This window comes from Sporothrix brasiliensis, assembly GCF_000820605.1.
Source record: "Sporothrix brasiliensis 5110 chromosome Unknown Cont21, whole genome shotgun sequence".
NCBI classification, from domain to species: Eukaryota; Fungi; Ascomycota; class Sordariomycetes; order Ophiostomatales; family Ophiostomataceae; genus Sporothrix; species Sporothrix brasiliensis.
The window spans coordinates 1,096,519-1,113,662 of NW_024467140.1; the positions used below are offsets into that span (position 1 = coordinate 1,096,519).

Below are 17,144 nucleotides of genomic sequence, written 5' to 3' on the forward strand. Positions count from 1 at the left end.
ACGTACTAGTATCGAGTCTCTTGCCTCCAAACATCCCTTCTGTCCTCCTCAGCCCTTGTCCACATCCATCGGCAACATGGCCAGCTTCATGGCGAACCTCCTCGACCGGGCCAACACGGCCGTCTCGCGTCCCGAGACACCGACCAAGAACAACTTCCTCACACCCACGAGCACGCCCCAGGGCAGCCCGAGCAAAAAGACGCTGCCACCGGGCGCGTACGAAGTTGGGACCGCACAGGACAACAGCGGCATGGCCAGCGGGCCGAAACAGAGCAACATCATCGTGCCCATCCCGAGCCTCTTTGACAACGCTGTGCGTCTCGGCCGGCCGCAGACGTCGGGCGCGGGCAGTGCCTCCAACAACACAAACACCCCTACGACTGGATCCAGCCAACCTTTGTCGCCCTCCAAGGGCAACAGCCTGCAGCCGCACCAGCAGCTCCTCGAAGATCCATTTGCCATCGATGATAGCGTCGTCCACAAGAAGTCGGCTGTTTCACCTGCCAACAAGGAGAACAAGGCCGTCGGCAGCAAGGGCGAGACACACGTGGGCGTCACGTCTTCCGCCTCGCCCGCATTGGCAACAGTCGATGCCGGTGCGGGTGCGGGTGCGGACGCGTCCTCGGAGCACAAGGGCAAGGAAAACCTGCAACCTTCAACGCGTCTGCCGGTGCCCACCGACGCGGCCAGCCAGCAGCAGCAGCAGCAACAGCAACTCCACCAGGGCCATGCCGCCGCCACGCGGCACGAGCTCTACCAGCAGCCCACCCGCGAGCGGCCCAACACACCCAACGTCAAGAAGTTCAACACCTCGCGCGGCCTGACGCCCGAGGAGCTCGAGATCCTCAAGCGGCCCAACGTGCGGCGTCTCGTCAACGTGACGCAGCTCTACTTCCTCGACTACTACTTCGACTTGCTGACCTACGTCGGGTCCCGCCAGGGCCGCCTCAACGCATTCAAGTCCGAGATCCCTGCACCCCCCGAAACCGACGAGGCGACGTACCACCAGATGTGGCACAAGTACACAGGCCGCGAGCGGGCCAACCTCCGCAAGCGCCGCATCCGCCTGCGTCACGGGGACTTCCAGATCCTGACGCAGGTCGGCCAGGGCGGCTACGGCCAGGTGTTTTTGGCGCAGAAGAAGGACACCCGCGAGGTCTGCGCTCTCAAAGTGATGAGCAAGAAGCTGCTGTTCAAGCTCGACGAGGTGCGCCACGTGCTGACAGAGCGCGACATTCTGACCACGGCCAAGAGCGAGTGGCTGGTGCGGCTGCTCTACTCCTTCCAGGACGAAGCCAGCATCTACCTGGCGATGGAATACGTGCCTGGCGGCGACTTCCGGACGCTGCTTAACAACACGGGTGTCCTCTCCAACCGCCACGCCCGCTTCTACATTGCCGAGATGTTCTGCGCCGTGGATGCCCTGCACCAGCTGGGCTACATTCACCGCGATCTCAAGCCCGAGAACTTTTTGGTCGACTCGACCGGCCACGTCAAGCTGACCGATTTCGGTCTGGCGGCCGGTTTCCTCGCACCAGCCAAGATTGAGTCGATGCGCGTGCGCCTCGAGCAGGCGTCGGAGACGTCGGTTCCGTTTGGCAAGCCGATGGAGCAGCGCACCATGGCCGAGCGTCGCGAGGGCTACCGGACGATGCGTGATAAGGACACCAACTACGCCAAGAGCATTGTGGGCTCGCCGGACTACATGGCGCCCGAGGTGCTGCGGGGCGAAGAGTACGACTTCACGGTCGACTACTGGAGCCTGGGCTGCATGCTGTTTGAGGCGCTGACGGGATTCCCGCCGTTTGCGGGTGCGACGCCCGACGAGACGTGGCGCAACCTGAAGCACTGGCGCGACGTGCTCAAGCGGCCGGTGTGGGAGGACCCCAACTACTTTTTGAGCAACCGGACGTGGAACTTTATCACCACGTGCATCAACGCGCGGTCGAAGCGCTTCTCGCGCATCGACGACATCTACCAGCACCACTACTTTTCCGAAGTCGAGTGGGAGACGCTGCGGTCCAGCAAGGCGCCATTTGTGCCGGAGCTCGACTCGGAGACCGACGCCGGCTACTTTGACGACTTTACGAACGAGGCCGACATGGCCAAGTACAAGGAGGTGCACGACAAGCAGACGGCGCTGGAGTCCATGGCGGACCGGGAGGAGTCCATGGGCAAGGGCCTGTTTGTTGGCTTCACGTTCCGGCACCGGAAAACGGGCCCGGCCACTGCGGACGAGGGCGAGAAGCCTGGAGGCGGCGGTGGTGGCAGCAGCAGTCCTCGCAAGCCGCTGACAAATGACACCTTTGGCGTGCCGCTGGATACGGGCGCCGCCGAGACCTATGGTACGATGTTGTAGGACCAGCATCCGCATCAGAATCACCAGCACAACCAGCACAACCAGCACAACCAGCACCAGAACCAGCACCAGAACCAGCACCAGAACCAGCACCAGAACCAGCACCAGAACCAGCACCAAGACCAAGACCAGCAGCGCCTCCGCCGGCACCGTGGCCGCAACAACCCGGCCGGTTTCGGTACACCCCCGCAGTCCTACGGCCACCACCAAAACTTGTTTACCCAGAATCGCATCATTCATCAGCAGCGTTACCTGCAGCGTCACAATCCTCACCCCGGCCAGCACAGCCAGCACCACACTATCCCTCATGTTCAGCCCCCCCTTCCACAATTGCAGCAGCAATTCTATCTGCAAAATTACTTGCACCCCGGTGGTACCTCTTACGCTTCGGCACCTGGAGCCTTTCCGGGCCATTTGGCCTTTCCCAATGACTATGTCCAGCAGGGACAGCAGGGACCGCAGCGACACCATGAGAAACAACAGCAAAAGCAACAGCAGGAACACCAAACATGGTCCTCTGGTGCCATGCAAGACCCATGGGGTGTTGCCGACAATGCCAGGCCCTCCCTCGCCAAGGATGTGTCGAGCGTCATGGGGAAATCGAGCAACCCAAGAAAGGGTCCGTAAGTGCGTTGCGTTTGTGTGTCTGGTTCTTGGTCTTGTTTCAACCTTTTTTGTTAGTGTCTTCTTGTCGCATGAGTCCTTCCCATTTCGTTACCCTTTGCCGCCCCTTGCATCGATACGCAAATGTTTCATTCTTTTCTTGCTTTTTGTCCCTCCCTTCTACACAACTAGTTTTCTGTGTCTTTTGGGGGATTTCATAAGAAGGGCTTTTTGTTGTACTTTATCCTGGTTTGGTGGTTTTATTTTTTTGGCATTGAATGTTTTATTGTTTTACCTTTTTGTTCACTGCTTTTATAGAAGCGAGTGGTAATAATAGGGGAAAGCGTGGGACTGGTAAAGCTATGCGAGGGAGAAGGTAGGAGAGCAATGGCATAGACGTCTGTTGTTTTACTTGTCGTGTCCGTCGTCGTTCTTGGTGTTTTGGTTTCTTGCAATGCCTGCTCTCCCCATCAAAGGTCAGAACAGCGTGGATCGCTGGATGATTTCTTTGTACGTATGATTTTCGGCTGCCACGAACAGCGTTTGCGAATCCAACAGTGTAGAGAAATTTCGATTTGTTCGTTAATGTCCACTGCTCGTTTGTCTCGGGAATTGTTGTCTGTTTCTCTCATCGTCTGGCCATCTCGTCGTTGCTCCCAGACCGAGACCAATTTGTTGTTCGCAGCAAGGCCAGCGATGCGATGGGGACGAACGTAGAGACAGATATGCTGCGTGTACGTTTGTCTACAGCACAGGTCAACCTCTTGTGAGTTGCCGTTCGTACTCTTCTTGCTGAATGACTAGGTGAATGGCACGTATCCGTGATGCAAGCGTCCAATCCCAGTACATTGTGTCTGCACTTTGCAGGCAGCATCAATTGTATCCACCATCCATAACATGCCGGCCAAACCGTGATCACTGACTCGTGACATGTAAAGTCGCTACGTCTTCACAGCCAGAGTCTAGTAACGGCCATTCAAATCAGTGACAAGATGAAGTGCGATCACAGCATCGTTTCGTCCGTCACTTCTTCTTGTCACAGGAGTATGGTCTCGTCAATATGTGAATAGCCTCGCTTGATCCAACTCGAATCCGCGTCCCCAAAAGGTATAAATATCGCCTGTCTCGAAGTACAAACTCAATCTTCATTTGCCCTCCTCCGCGGACACCAAGCAAATACATCCTACAGTGCCGACAAAGTTGCTTCCAACCTCATACCAAACAACCACAATGCCGGCCGGACCGCCCACACAGGGCAGACCGAGACGGGTACGTCACAAAGTGTCCTGTCTCTCGCTCATAATACATACAGCTAACCCTCACCGTAGGTAAGCATCAACGTGAAAGCCACGCCCGGCCAGCCACTTAACCCCATTGTGCTTGCCGCCGCCGCCGCCGCCGCTGCCACTGCCTCCAACGCTCGTGCTGTCTCCGACGACAACACCAGCCCGTCGCCCTCCACCAGCTCGCGCATGTCCAGTGGGAGCGCCACGCCGCCGGGGCGCTCGTCGCTGTCGTCCGGCACCCTCTCGCTGGAAGCATCACCCGCCCGCAGCTCCCCCAAGTCTCCGGTGGAAGACACCGCGCCCAAGACATCTGCGACGACGGTGCCTGACGCGCAGGCCATGGGCCCTCTGAAGACGAAGGCCAAGGAGGCCCCCGGAACACCCACAAAGGCGGCCGCACAGCCGTCTGGGGTCCCAGCGGCTCCCGCAAAGCCCAGCACATCGCCCCAGGGAACGCCCAAGACGACGTCCGCGACGCCCGTCAAGATGCCCGTCACGATGCCCGTGCTGCCCGGCCGGCCTGACTGCTCGTCCCGGCCCAAGGCGTAGGCTAGACAATAAGGTTTCCTCTGTCAGCGTTTTTTGAGAGCTCTGCAGGGTGCCGCCACTGAAGGGGAGGGCGTTTGCGGGAAGGACAGAGGAGAGACGTGGCAGGGAGCCCGGCAGTATAAGACTCGGCAGTTTCGGTCTGAGCTAGAGATAGGGGGTTGGGCGTTGAAGGCAAAGCAAGTGGTTCGCATGCCCTTGTCGACAGTATTTTACAGATGCTGTGCATGGACTGTGCGAACAAGACTTGCCAACGCGGGGGGAGCAAGGATCGGATCGTTTATTTTAGTTTTTAAAGTTTGTTTCAGGTATAACGTCACCTTATACGACTTTATAAAATAACAGAAAAAAAATTGGAAAAAATTGTTTGTCTATTATTTTTTAAAAACAAAAATTGAAATAAATCAAGGAAAATTGAAAACGAAATACGTAAATAATAATCTTTTATTTATAATCAGGCTTACTAGATGCTTTTGCTCGCTGCCAGCAATGTATCGAGTTAGCATCAACGACATGACAAGTTACCTTGCAAGATGAATCACTTTCTTAGACCAAAACAGCAAAGAAATCATGTGGCGAACCCGCACGACGCGTGTCTGTCGTCGTATGCAGTTTTTCTTTGTCTGTACCGTCGGTTCGCTGCCGCCGTCGTCTTGTTGCGCCGCTGTGCGAGCTGACGATGACGAGTCAGGATTCGCCGTCTGACACGGACATCCCCCCCGCCCACGACCGGAGTGAGGTGTGAGACATGGGGGAGCAGAAGTTTGGACGCTGGCCAGCCCTCATCCACATTCACAGTTGACGGCCATTACCAGCCCCATGGTCGTCCCTGCTGGTCATTTCGCTTTATTTTACAGGATCCTGTTTCTCCGTGATTTTGTTTTTTCTTTTCTTTTTTCTTCTTTTTCTTTTCTTTTCTTCTTTTGCTTCTCTCTTCATGTGGCGTAAGCCTTACGTCTCCCCTTCCTACATCGTCACACAAAGGGTTAGGCTATCCTCCCACACAGTCTCCTTCACTGCTCTTTTTATCGTAAATCGAGTCGATTCGTCACGTAGTCTCGGTCCCGACCGACTTGGTCACTCGTCAAAAGCTGGTCTCTCCTTTGACTATCAACATTGTCGCTCACCATTCCTAGCCATTGTCTTTTGCCCTCCTCTTTCGATCTTACGTTGCATGATGCAGGGACGCGCGGCAGTGATTCTTTCCCTTTGTCACTCTTGTTGGATGGTTTGACTGTTGTATCTTGGTTTTCTCTTCCATTCACTGGGCCAACGCATGCAGAGGTTGAGTTCGGCAGAGGAGCTTCCATGCAGTCAAATGCGGCCGAGAATTCACCTTCATTGGCCCAGCGGCACACCTTGAAAATCCAGCCTGCAAAACGAGGGCACAACGAGACGACACAGGAGCAACGCCACGCTTGCCTGCTATAGCACAGAATCATATTTTATTACCTGCATTTTCTGCGCTCTTGGCTTTCTAGCGGAGGCTGAGACCTTGTATTTCTCTTTTGGGGCTGCAGGATCGCTGGCCGTTTTGCTTTTCGCTGGTTGCGGTGGGCGGAACGGTCACCTGGCTGACCCTGTCGGTCCCGGGTAAAAAGGACGTCCGCTGCGGTCGAGCCACTCGTTTTTCTGCCTTCATACTCGAGGATCGCAGGAACGCCCGCCCTGTCCTCCCGTTTTCTGCCTCCCGCTTTATGCGTGCCACACGCAACCACTCAATCCCAGCCAGTCGGTTCGTTCGGCTGAGGGATGTGTGCACCAAAAAGAGGCTGGGTTCGGGATATCAGTTTTCGTCGTCACTCTGCTGCTCCGCTGCTTATTCCGTCTCCTTTGTCTTTGTTGTCATTCTGGCTGGCCCGCATTGTTTCACCATCCCTCACCATCCTTTGACCTCCAGTGACGTTTCCTGCCCTGCGGTACATGCGTCCGCCATGTGCCGAAGACAAGAGACAATACATGGCGATGCGCCAGAAAAGAAGGTGGCGCGCGTATTGTTGGACGAACACGTCGCATAAACGCCCCAAAAGTACGCCCTCCCTGTATAAGTGGCACTTGCAGCCCCGAGGACGACCATGTACGTCACGACAAAAGGCCTGACCAGATATATTGCCGTCCCCGGAACCCGGCCTTCCAGTCGGTCTGCAGCCTCTGCATTTCTTTTCCATTGATGAATTCTCCGTGTCTCGTTTTCTTCTTGCCTTGCACTATATTTAAAGACATCCTCGTCCGCATCTGCGCTTGGATTGCACATTGCACCTTTACAGTAAGGACAAACCTGGTCCCTCTTCTACGACGAACACACCGCTGCCATCCTCCTATCGCTTCGTACTCATACGCTCCCCCAACATCCACCACAACCATGAAGAGTCTTTCGACCTCGGCTGCCGTGGCCGCCGTCGCTCTGCCGGCGCTCGCCGCTGCCCAGCCGTTCTGGAACGGGGCGCCCGCTTGTGTGGTATGTTTTTCCATGCCTGCGTCTCCTCGACGCCCTCGGATCTTGATGTGTGTGCGCCCCCGTCTAACAGCCCCTCTCAGAAATCCTGCCTCTCGTCGGCCTACTCGTCGTCGTCGTCGTTCCCTTCGCCCTCGGCCTTTTGTGCCACCGCCGGTTTCCCCCCCGTCGCCAGCTGCCTCAGCGCCAGCTGCGGCGCCACCGCCACGGCCGCCGCCGTCTCCACCTTCTCGTCCGTGTCGTCGGCTCTCTGCAGCCTCTACTCCACGTGCGAGGCCGCTGGCAGCACGGGTGTTGTGACGATCACGGCCACGGCGGGCCACGACGGCTATGGGTTTGGCGCGCCCGGTCCCTTTGGCGGCGGACCGGGCGGACCAAACGGCGGACCGGGCGGGCCCTTTGCGTCGGGCTCGCACTGGCCAGCAAGCGGTGCCACCACGACCTTTACGGCTACGGGCTGTCCGTGGGCGACGGATGGATGGTGGGGCAACGGAGGACCCGGCGGCAATGGCGGCAATGGAAATGGAAACGGAAACGGAAATGGAGGCGACGACGGCTGGGGCGGCAACGGGTGGGGCGGTGGCGGCGTCTGGGGCGGCGGCGGCGGGTTCTGGGGCAGCTCGCAGAACGGCTGGGCGTACCGCACGGCGGCCACCACCGTGACCACGACGTTTACGAGCGCCGGCGGCGTGGTGGTGACGGCGACGGGCGTGGCCACGGTCGAAGAGGCCGCGTCGGGCGGGCTGACGAGCACGACGACGTTTTTCAACTCCGAGGTGACAAGCAGCGGCAACAACGGCAACAGCGGCAGCACGTCGAGCGGCGCCGGCCCGGCACGGGCTCTGGCCGTCGGCGGTCCGGGCAGCGGTTCGGGCGAGGGCTGGGCGACCGTCAAGATCATGGGCCTGGCGCTGGGGACGATGCTGGCGGCGGTTGGTATGCTGTAAGGGGGAAAACGGTGATGTCCCACGTGTATTCACTTGTCACAGTTCTCTGATTTTTTCCTTTTTCTGTTTGCTTCACGTCTCCGGCGTTGTCTCATGTCCTTTCACCCCATGCCTTCATGTACCTTGTTTCTCAATATGACGCAAACGACCGCTATGCCGTTGAATCGGATTTCATTAGTTTTATGACTGAATATGCCTTTTATCCCTCCTGTTCGACGCCACGCAAGTTTATAGGTTTAAAATAGTTGTAAAAAATCAACGTCAACATCGCAGTCGCTGCCCTGCGTAATTGTCCTATCCCACGCCTCGACCTATCTTAACCTGATGCCAACTGTAGGCTTCAGATTGCCACTGACGCAACCCACGACAACAGACTCCAAGTCGTCGGACGTGCCGGCTGCCTGTGCCTCGAGGCTCGCACTGCTCCAGACCCATTTGCGGTACACGGCCGACTCGGACTCTTCTATGGGCCACGACGCGTACACGCGCAGCTCGGGCGGGCTGGGCCGCGCCAGCGGACTGTCCGCATTGCGCGCGTTCTCCCTGTCCTGGGTAGCATCGTCGAGGACGACGTTGTCGGTGCCATTGTCGGTGCCATTGTCGGTGCCATCGTCGGCGCCATCGTCGTCACCGCCCAAGTCCGCCGCGGCCACGGCCGCCGCCACCTGTGCAGTCTCGTCGACATAGTCGTCTTCGTCGTTTTCAATCGAGAAAGGCACAGGCTCCTCCTTGGCGGGAGCACTACCGCTTTTCTCAGACAGCGCCACAAGCTTGTCGAGCGCCGTGATGGCCGACTGCGGCACCAGGCTGAACCGCACCTTCCAGAACGCATTGTTGAGCTGCCGGATCTCCATGCCGTCCACCGACGTCGCCCACGCCGTCCCCGTCCCGGACCGGTCCTCCCACTGCCGCGCCAGCTTGCGCGCGTGCGCCGCCAGCACATGCGCCGTGGCCCGGCTCAGGTAGTCGAGCACGTCGCGCAGTGTGCCGTAGTTGTCGGCGGGCGGGAACGTATCGAAAAGCGGGTTGCGGGCCGCCGGCGGAGCGGGTGGTGCGAGGGGACTCGCGGTCGCCGCTGGTGACGCTGGCGGCAGCAGCTGGATGAGGTACTGTGCCTTGAGCGGCACGACAGTCGTGCGGCAGCGCACGAGGATGCGCACCTCTGGGTTGATGGTGAACTCGAACGAAAACTCGCGCGGCGCCAGGAATGTATTGCACAAGCCTTCCGACGCGGACGGCGCCGCCTGGGCCGGCTGACCACCTTGTCCAGCCTGCCCAGCCTGCCCAGCCTGCCCAACCTGTCCAGGCCGCGGTGCAGCAGTCCCTGGTGGCGCAATGCTCATCGACAACGGCCGCTCATAGAGGGTGAAGCGCGACCCTTCCAGTCCCAGACCGTGCAGGATGCCGCACACATCAGAGAGGTAGCCCGAGATGTGCTGAATGGCCTTTTCATACTTGAGGTTGGCCACGATCGGTCGCAGCATATAGTAGATGGGCGGCTGGGGTTCCGTGTCGGTGATGGGCTGTGGCGAGGACCGCTGCCGGTAGTGGTCGCGGTGGCCGTGCGCGAGGAACAGCTGCAGCGACGTGCAAATGCCCGCCGCGATGTCGTTGAGCTTGGGGTCGTGCGTTGCTTCGGCCTCCCGCTTCTTCTTCTCGGCGGCCGACGTGTGGGCCGACGTGTGGGCCGACGGCCGATGGTACAGCGGCTCGATGGTAATGATGCCCTCGGTGTCGGCGCCGGCCGGGAACACAATCTCCGCGTCCCGGAACACGACCCCGTGCGAGAGCATCAGGCGAGCCTCGCGATTGAGCTCCCGCCACAGCTCCTTGGCGTTGACCGTGTTGCGTGCCTCGAGAATGCGGTCCTCGAGCGACGCCGACTCCGCCAGTCGTGTTGCCAGCGGCGAGCGGCCGATCTGAGCGGGACCCTGGTGGATCGTAGATGCTCCCTTTTTCCGCAGCGTCACGACAATCGCCGACGGCGCACCCAACGCGCTCAGGTCGAGCGCCACCTGCCCGTTCTTGACCCGCCGCAGCGGCGCAAAACTGAGCGCGCGCAGGTCCGGCGCGGATTCGCTGAAACCAAACTTGACGCGCAGCACGCGCCGCTGGCCCGGCATGCGCGACAGGGTCCACCCTTTGTCGCGCACCGCCAGCACCTCAGACCAGTACCGTTCTTCGCGCCGCATCTCGGTTCGCAGCCGCTTGCGGCCGGCTCTCAACACGTCGGACGCCCGGTCCATGGCCAGCAGCTGCCACCCCACGCACTCCGTCTTGTGCTCAATCAGCCGCTGCGCGTTGAAACGCGTCGTCTCGTCGAGCGCCTGCACCTCGGCCGCGGACAGACCCGAGGCGCCGCCGCGCCCACCCCCTCCCCCGCCGTTCTGGCTCTGCAAGGCACGCGCAGCCTGGGCGGCATTGGCGATGCGGCCGGCGCTCAGGGTGCCAATGCCAGCTTTGTCGCGGACGATGGGCGACAGGGTCTGCAGCGCCTGCGTCGGGCGGTCTTTGGACAGGAGGAGGGAGACAAAGTCGACGGCAATCAATCCGCTCTGCAGGGCGGCTCTGGAGGATCATTAGTAAAAGGAAACTATTTGTGAGCTGCCACCAGCCATCGGACGGAGGTCAAACTCACTCCAACGACATGAGGATCTCGTCGCGCTTCGCGAGCATCTCCTGGATGCTTCGTGGCCGGTCGTGCGACGTGTCGCGTTTGGCGCCGTTCTTGTCGCTGCTCTTCCTTTTGGTCGTCACTGCCGTCTTCGTGGTGCCTCCCCCGTTCTTTTCTTCCTTCTCCTCCTCGGCCTTTTCTTTCTCAATCTGCTTCTTCAGCTTCTCCTCCGACAAATCGCGAAAGTCGATCCCCTGGAACTTCAGCCGCTGCACAAACTCGCCAATATTGGTCGGCTGCTTCGACGGCAGCGGCCATGGCCGGAAGACGGGGTCGCGAGTGCCAAACAGGGGCCCGGAGATCGGAGGCGGTGGAGGCGGCGGTGGAGGCGGCGGTGGTGCCAGGGGTCCTCCAGAAGCCGATGTTGATGCCGATGTTGATGCCGATGCTGTCGAGGCCGCATCGGGTCGAGCTACCGGACGAGGCCTGTTGTCGGCCATGGCGGGCGGGCGACGTTGTGTGCACGCTCACAGTCGGTAACTAGATCGTGGCGGGACGGTGACATGTGCCATGAAGACGTGCATGCATGCAGAAGACGCGACTAGAGGGAGCTCCGTGTGCGATTTAGGGTCTTGGTGTTGACATTGATCTGTGCTCGCAACGGCAGTTGCATTGGGTGAGGCTGGGTGTGGCGCACAGTGTGTACAGTGCCTTCTGAACCTATTCCACTGTATACCTACTTCACTTACAGCTCCCCAGCCAATGAGAGACTCATCACTGCAAAAACATCAAAAGTAGACGGGAGCTGCACGACAAAGGTCCTTTGCCATCTCTCGACCGCAACGAAACAAGACGAATAAGAATCATCATCTGCACGGATGGTCCCGCCAATGCTCCCTGGATGTAGTATCTGGCCGAGTACGGCCTGTGCAAAGTAGGCTGCTGTTACACACAGAGTGCCAGCACATTGTCCATCGTGCGACGGAGAGGCGTGATATGTCTGTCTGGGAATACAACCGCGAGAAGACGACGACAATACATCCACAAATGATTTACAAACAATGAATAGACGGAGACGGATCATCGGACACTGAGGGAAGAAAGTGCCAAGAGAGAACTTTGAAAACCACGCAGCTGAACGGGGTGCGAATTCGCTCCTCAAGTAGTTTCGGTTTGGCAAATCTCTTATCAACGTAATACGAACGAATTGTGTTTCTATTCGCCAAGTGTCCTGAATTACTATTCGCTGCGGTGTATTTGCTTTCAATTTTCACGTCAACTACTTTCTCCTTAACTCTCCCATTCTATCGCCCCTTAGTTTTCCTCATCCTTCGAATCGTACCTGTACTCTCACAAACGGCCCTTTTATACCCCACCAAGAAGTGTCGACTTAAATGAAAAACACGCTTCTATACTTTATAATTCTCTTCACAGATTTCTTTCACAGAGGACAAAGAATTTCAAGGCTATTGACTCAGTAACCCTCGGCTGCTTCCTTGATGCCATGTTTTTGACAGGCATGCTGTCCTGACTCAGACACTGCCCATGCCCAGACGCCCGCCAAAAAGGGAGCAAGACACTTGTGTCGCCGCTTACGGAGGCCCGACGTCGTTGTTCGTGTCCATTCCAGTTGTGCTTGCGTTTGATCTAACGTCCCTCCTGTCAAGAAGTGTGAAGCTCCAGATCCCGCGGATTCGAGGGCAGCCGCGTCCGATTTCAGCGACACTTTCCCCTCGTGGACAGCGCGCTGGTCGCGGTTTCCTCGTTGCTCCCCTGCGTGATTTTCGGCATTACCCCACTGTAGCCCACCCCCCACCTTCTGTGCCCCCCTACGAGTCGTACACTTTGCGCGCCGCCATTCCGTTGCACTTTTGGCTGCAGCTGATAAGATAAGAGCTCCCACATCTGGTGCCGATCCAGTGAAGAAAAGAAGCACTCCAAGCCGCTCTCTTTTTCTCACTCCCTGTAATGCAACCTTTGAATAATTCGTACTCACTGTCAATGGTTTGCCCGCCTCGACGTCACTTCCTTTTACACCGTCCGACGCCCCTTCTTCGCTGCGCCGTACTTTGTCTGCATCGTACCTTCCCCAATAATACTATTTTTTGCGCCTCCTTCGATTATATCACCACATTCGCAACAGCACAGCTTTTCCGTTCTTTTCTCTTCTCCTTTGTTCGTTCCTTTTTCCCGACCACGTTTGACGTTTTGATTTGTCTTGTGGTTGCCTGTCGTTTTTACGTACTCGTGCTGTTGGCATCCAATCCTTCCATCTGCGCTGGTTCCTCCCAATCGAAGCACCTCCATCGAATCTTTCATCGCCCGCGGATCTCATAGTCGACTCTCCTCCCTCGTATTTTTGACCTGTCCCCTCTTCCTTTTTTCTTGTCGACGCCTCGGCCCCGTGTATGATGGCGAGTCCGTCCCCGCCGACGAATGGCAGCAGCAACAATGGCTTTGTGTCCACGACCGTGCCCGCCGCGTCGGTCGGCCCCGACGGAGTTGTCCGGAGGAAGAAGATTGCCATTATGACGTCTGGCGGCGATTCACCCGGCATGAACGGCGTCGTCCGAGCCTGCGTCCGCATGGCCATCCACCTGGGCTGCGATGCCTTCTGCGTCTACGAGGGCTACGAGGGCCTGGTGCGTGGCGGCGACTATATCCGCCAGATGGAGTGGCACGACGTGCGCGGCTGGCTGTCCGAGGGCGGCACGCTGATTGGCACGGCCCGCTGTATGGAGTTTTACGAGCGCGCGGGCCGCATGAAGGCCGCCAAGAACATGATCCTCCACGGCATCGACGCCCTCATTATCTGTGGCGGCGACGGCTCGCTGACGGGCGCCGACAAGTTCCGCGCCGAGTGGCCCTCGCTGCTCGAGGAGCTTGTCCACACCAAGGAGCTGACCGCGGACGCGATCGCGCCCTACAAGCATCTCAACATTGTGGGCCTGGTCGGCTCCATCGACAACGACTTGTCGGGTACCGACGCCACGATTGGCTGCTACTCGGCGCTCGCCCGCATCTGCGAGATGGTCGACTACATTGAGGCCACGGCCTCGTCGCATTCGCGTGCTTTCGTTATCGAGGTCATGGGGCGCCATTGCGGCTGGCTGGCCCTCATGGCCGGCGTGGCCACCGGCGCCGACTTCATCTTCATTCCCGAGAAACCCCGCAAGGACAACTGGCGTGAGGAGATGTGCGACATCATCCAGAAGGTAAGACCGGTACCTGTGCCCCTGTACCACCCGGAATCTCGGAAGAAGCTTGGCTATTGACACCAGCGACAGCATCGTGACCTCGGAAAGAGAAAGACGATTGTGATTGTCGCCGAAGGCGCGCACGACCGTCATGGTAACCACATCTCGCCCGAGATGATTCACAAGCTCCTCGCGGACAAGGAGGGCCTCGCTCTCGACACACGGATCACGACTCTTGGGCATGTGCAGCGCGGCGGTACGGCCGTCGCCTACGACCGGATGTTGTCGACTCTGCAGGGCGTCGAGGCAGTGCGGGCCGTCATCGAGGCGACGCCCGAATCAGAGACCTGTTTCATCGCCATCACGGAGAACAAGATTGTGCGGAAGCCTCTGATGCAGGCCGTGCAAGCCACCAAGTCGGTCGCGAGCGCCATCGAGGCCCGCGACTTTGACAAGGCCATGAGCCTGCGGGACACGGAGTTTTCGGACCAGTACAGGTCGTACATGATGACGGCGACGGTCAACCTCGACGCGAAGCAGCTGTCCAGCGAGAAGCGCATGAAAATTGGCTTCATCAACGTCGGCGCCCCTGCTGGTGGTATGAATGCGGCCATCCGCGCCGGTGTTGCCTATTGCATCTCGCGTGGCCACGAGCCGATTGCAATTCATAATGGGTTTGCCGGGTTCTCGCGCCACCACGAGGACAGCCCCATGGGCTCTGTGCGGCCCTTTGAATGGCTCGAGGTCGACGGCTGGGCGAGCAAGGGCGGCTCGGAGATTGGCACCAACCGTGAGCTGCCCAGCGAGTCGGGCATGGAGCTGATTGCGAACCTCGTCGAGCAATACCGGTTCGATGGCCTGTTCCTCATTGGTGGCTTCGAGGCCTTCCACGCCGTGTCGCAGCTCCGCAAGGCCCGCAACGAGTTCCCGTCGCTCTGCATCCCCATGGCCCTGCTGCCGGCCACCATCTCCAACAACGTGCCGGGCACCGAGTACTCGCTTGGCTCCGACACGTGTCTGAACGAGCTCGTCAGCTACTGCGACAAGATCAAGCAGTCGGCCTCGGCCACGCGCCGCCGCGTGTTTGTGATTGAGACGCAGGGTGGGCGGTGCGGCTACATTGCCACGGTGGCCGGCCTGGGCGTGGGCGCCAGCGCTGTGTACACGCCCGAGGAGGGTCTCAGCCTGGAGATGCTGGCGGCGGACGTGCGGCACCTTAAGGAGGTGTTTGTCAACGACAAGGGCCAGTCGCGCGCCGGACGGCTGATTCTGATCAACGAAAAGACGAGCCGCGTGTACAGCGCCAAGCTGATCGCCGACATTATCCGCGAGGAGGCCCACAACCGTTTTGAGTCCCGGGACAGCATCCCCGGCCACGTCCAGCAGGGTGGCGTGCCGTCGCCCATGGACCGGTGCCGGGCCGCCCGTCTGGCCATCAAGTGCATCGAGCACCTGGAGACGTTTGGCTGCAACGCGCACAACCGCGTCAAGAAGGACCCGCTGTCGGCTGCTGTTATCGGCATCAAGGGTGCCAGCGTCGTGTTCTCGCCCATGGAGACGCTCGAGGAGACGGAGACGGACTGGCCGAACCGGCGCCAGCGCGCGTCGTACTGGTACGACATGAAGGAGGTGGTCGACGTGCTCGCGGGCCGCCCATCGCACCAGTCGCCCGAGACGAGCCTGAGCGGCCTGGCGGCCAAGGACGCCAAGCGCGGCATCGTCACGCAGTGACCACGAACGACACTCGGAAGCACCAAAAGCAGTGCTACACGGAAGTTCGTCCCACACCGTTCCACGAAATGCATACGGTACGGGGGAATATTCACCCAGGGCGGGTCTCACGGAGAATGGGAGTTTTGACTTTGACTTTGATTTGGTTGTTGTTCGGCGATGTGGCAGGATATCTGTGGCTATTACGTATTTTGTGCTGTGCAGGGGCATTGTATCAGTGCACGGAAATGTATTGCGTGTTTGCATAGTTGCATGTTTGCGAGCTTTTTTTCCCTTTGATTTTCCCCTTTGTTTGTCTTTGATAGTCTCTTCCGTTGATTTTTTTTTCTCTCGATTGCATCTGCCACCGGCTCTTCGAATGTTTCTTGCCATGCGTACTTGCTGTCCATTTCTGTCATCTACTGCCGCAAGAGGTCCTTTTCATTCTGAGCACGCGTATGAGGGATGAGGGCTCCTTCTTCTTGTTGGTCTTGTTGTTTTCTCACACTAGGAACGTGTGTTAGAGGACAATGTCTCTCTCGTCGTCCAGTCCAGTTACATATGCCTTGCCTATAATCAAGCCACCCCGTGCTGTTCATAATAAACAGAATAGGAACCTATAATAAAAGCTAAAATAGGACATCTGGAAGCCATGCCATGGATAAATAATGCTCTAGCAAGTATGTTGCAACGCTACATGGCTTCCGCGCGTCCATGCTGTCTTGACATCGATGTCGGGCTCGGACAGCAGTAATTCCGAACCGAAAGCAATGTGCCCATGCATATTCTTGTCGTCCCTCGTGAGGTTGGTGTGTTTTGAAGTGCACACTGCCTTTGGTCAAAGACAACAGCTCTCAGGCGTCTCTGTTGCCAATGTTGATCACCTGAAGAGAAAGGGCAAATTCGGCGCCGAAACACCCCGCAGGTATTCTTGTTCTCGGTTTTACGTGGAAGGTTCCGTGCAAGGACAGGGTTTCCCCGAGTTTACGCGTCTGGGGGATTCGGTGGACTCGGTCGTCCAATGTCCGCGTTGGGGTACGGTATCGGTAGCAAAGCTGCGGTGCAAACAAGCAATAGCAAGTGGCAGACGCAGACGCAGCGTGTACGACAGATGGCCCCAAAGAGACAATATGGCGGTGGAGACTGTCTTTCGCGGTATTCCTCACGATACTATTCGTGGTATACGACCGCTACGTGTCAAGCATACTCAATAAAGTTGCACAGTCGCCGTTTTAGCATCATGAGGACTGGGAGGTCGCTGAACAGCCCAACACCACTGCTTACTCGAATAAACGGAGCGGACAGTCTTTTTCGCGAAACTGGCCTCTCTTCCCCTTTCTTTGTATTTCTTCTTTTGCCATCTTCCGTTCTATTTGGACATACAGTTTTCGCGACGGTGGTTTTCCTGGCTGTCTCCTGTTCACACG

The 17,144-nt window shown here is 58.2% G+C and overlaps 5 protein-coding genes across 5 annotated transcripts; all 5 read left to right on the plus strand.

The window, feature by feature from the left end:
• Nucleotides 1-76: 76 nt before the first annotated feature.
• Nucleotides 77-2,986, plus strand: SPBR_04650 (cell cycle protein kinase DBF2; the record flags this gene model as incomplete). Its single annotated transcript, XM_040762927.1, has 3 exons — nt 77-2,355; nt 2,468-2,537; nt 2,699-2,986. The coding sequence occupies 3 exons, from the start codon at nt 77-79 to the stop codon at nt 2,984-2,986; spliced, it is 2,637 nt and encodes an 878-aa protein (XP_040615352.1).
• Nucleotides 2,987-4,192: 1,206 nt separating this feature from the next.
• On the plus strand, nt 4,193-4,797 carry SPBR_05334 (uncharacterized protein; the record flags this gene model as incomplete). Its single annotated transcript, XM_040763611.1, has 2 exons — nt 4,193-4,231; nt 4,291-4,797. The coding sequence occupies 2 exons, from the start codon at nt 4,193-4,195 to the stop codon at nt 4,795-4,797; spliced, it is 546 nt and encodes a 181-aa protein (XP_040615353.1).
• Nucleotides 4,798-7,156: 2,359 nt separating this feature from the next.
• On the plus strand, nt 7,157-8,196 carry SPBR_05146 (uncharacterized protein; the record flags this gene model as incomplete). Its single annotated transcript, XM_040763423.1, has 2 exons — nt 7,157-7,252; nt 7,333-8,196. 2 exons carry the CDS (start codon nt 7,157-7,159, stop codon nt 8,194-8,196), a joined length of 960 nt encoding a protein of 319 aa, XP_040615354.1.
• A 324-nt stretch (nt 8,197-8,520) lies between these two features.
• Nucleotides 8,521-11,350, plus strand: SPBR_04659 (uncharacterized protein; the record flags this gene model as incomplete). The annotated part of the gene is made up of 5 exons (XM_040762936.1): nt 8,521-8,717; nt 8,753-9,244; nt 9,329-10,130; nt 10,161-10,778; nt 10,811-11,350. The coding sequence occupies 5 exons, from the start codon at nt 8,521-8,523 to the stop codon at nt 11,348-11,350; spliced, it is 2,649 nt and encodes an 882-aa protein (XP_040615355.1).
• Nucleotides 11,351-13,218: 1,868 nt separating this feature from the next.
• SPBR_04696 (6-phosphofructokinase) lies at nt 13,219-15,738 on the plus strand (the record flags this gene model as incomplete). Its single annotated transcript, XM_040762973.1, has 2 exons — nt 13,219-14,025; nt 14,098-15,738. 2 exons carry the CDS (start codon nt 13,219-13,221, stop codon nt 15,736-15,738), a joined length of 2,448 nt encoding a protein of 815 aa, XP_040615356.1.
• Nucleotides 15,739-17,144: the final 1,406 nt, after the last annotated feature.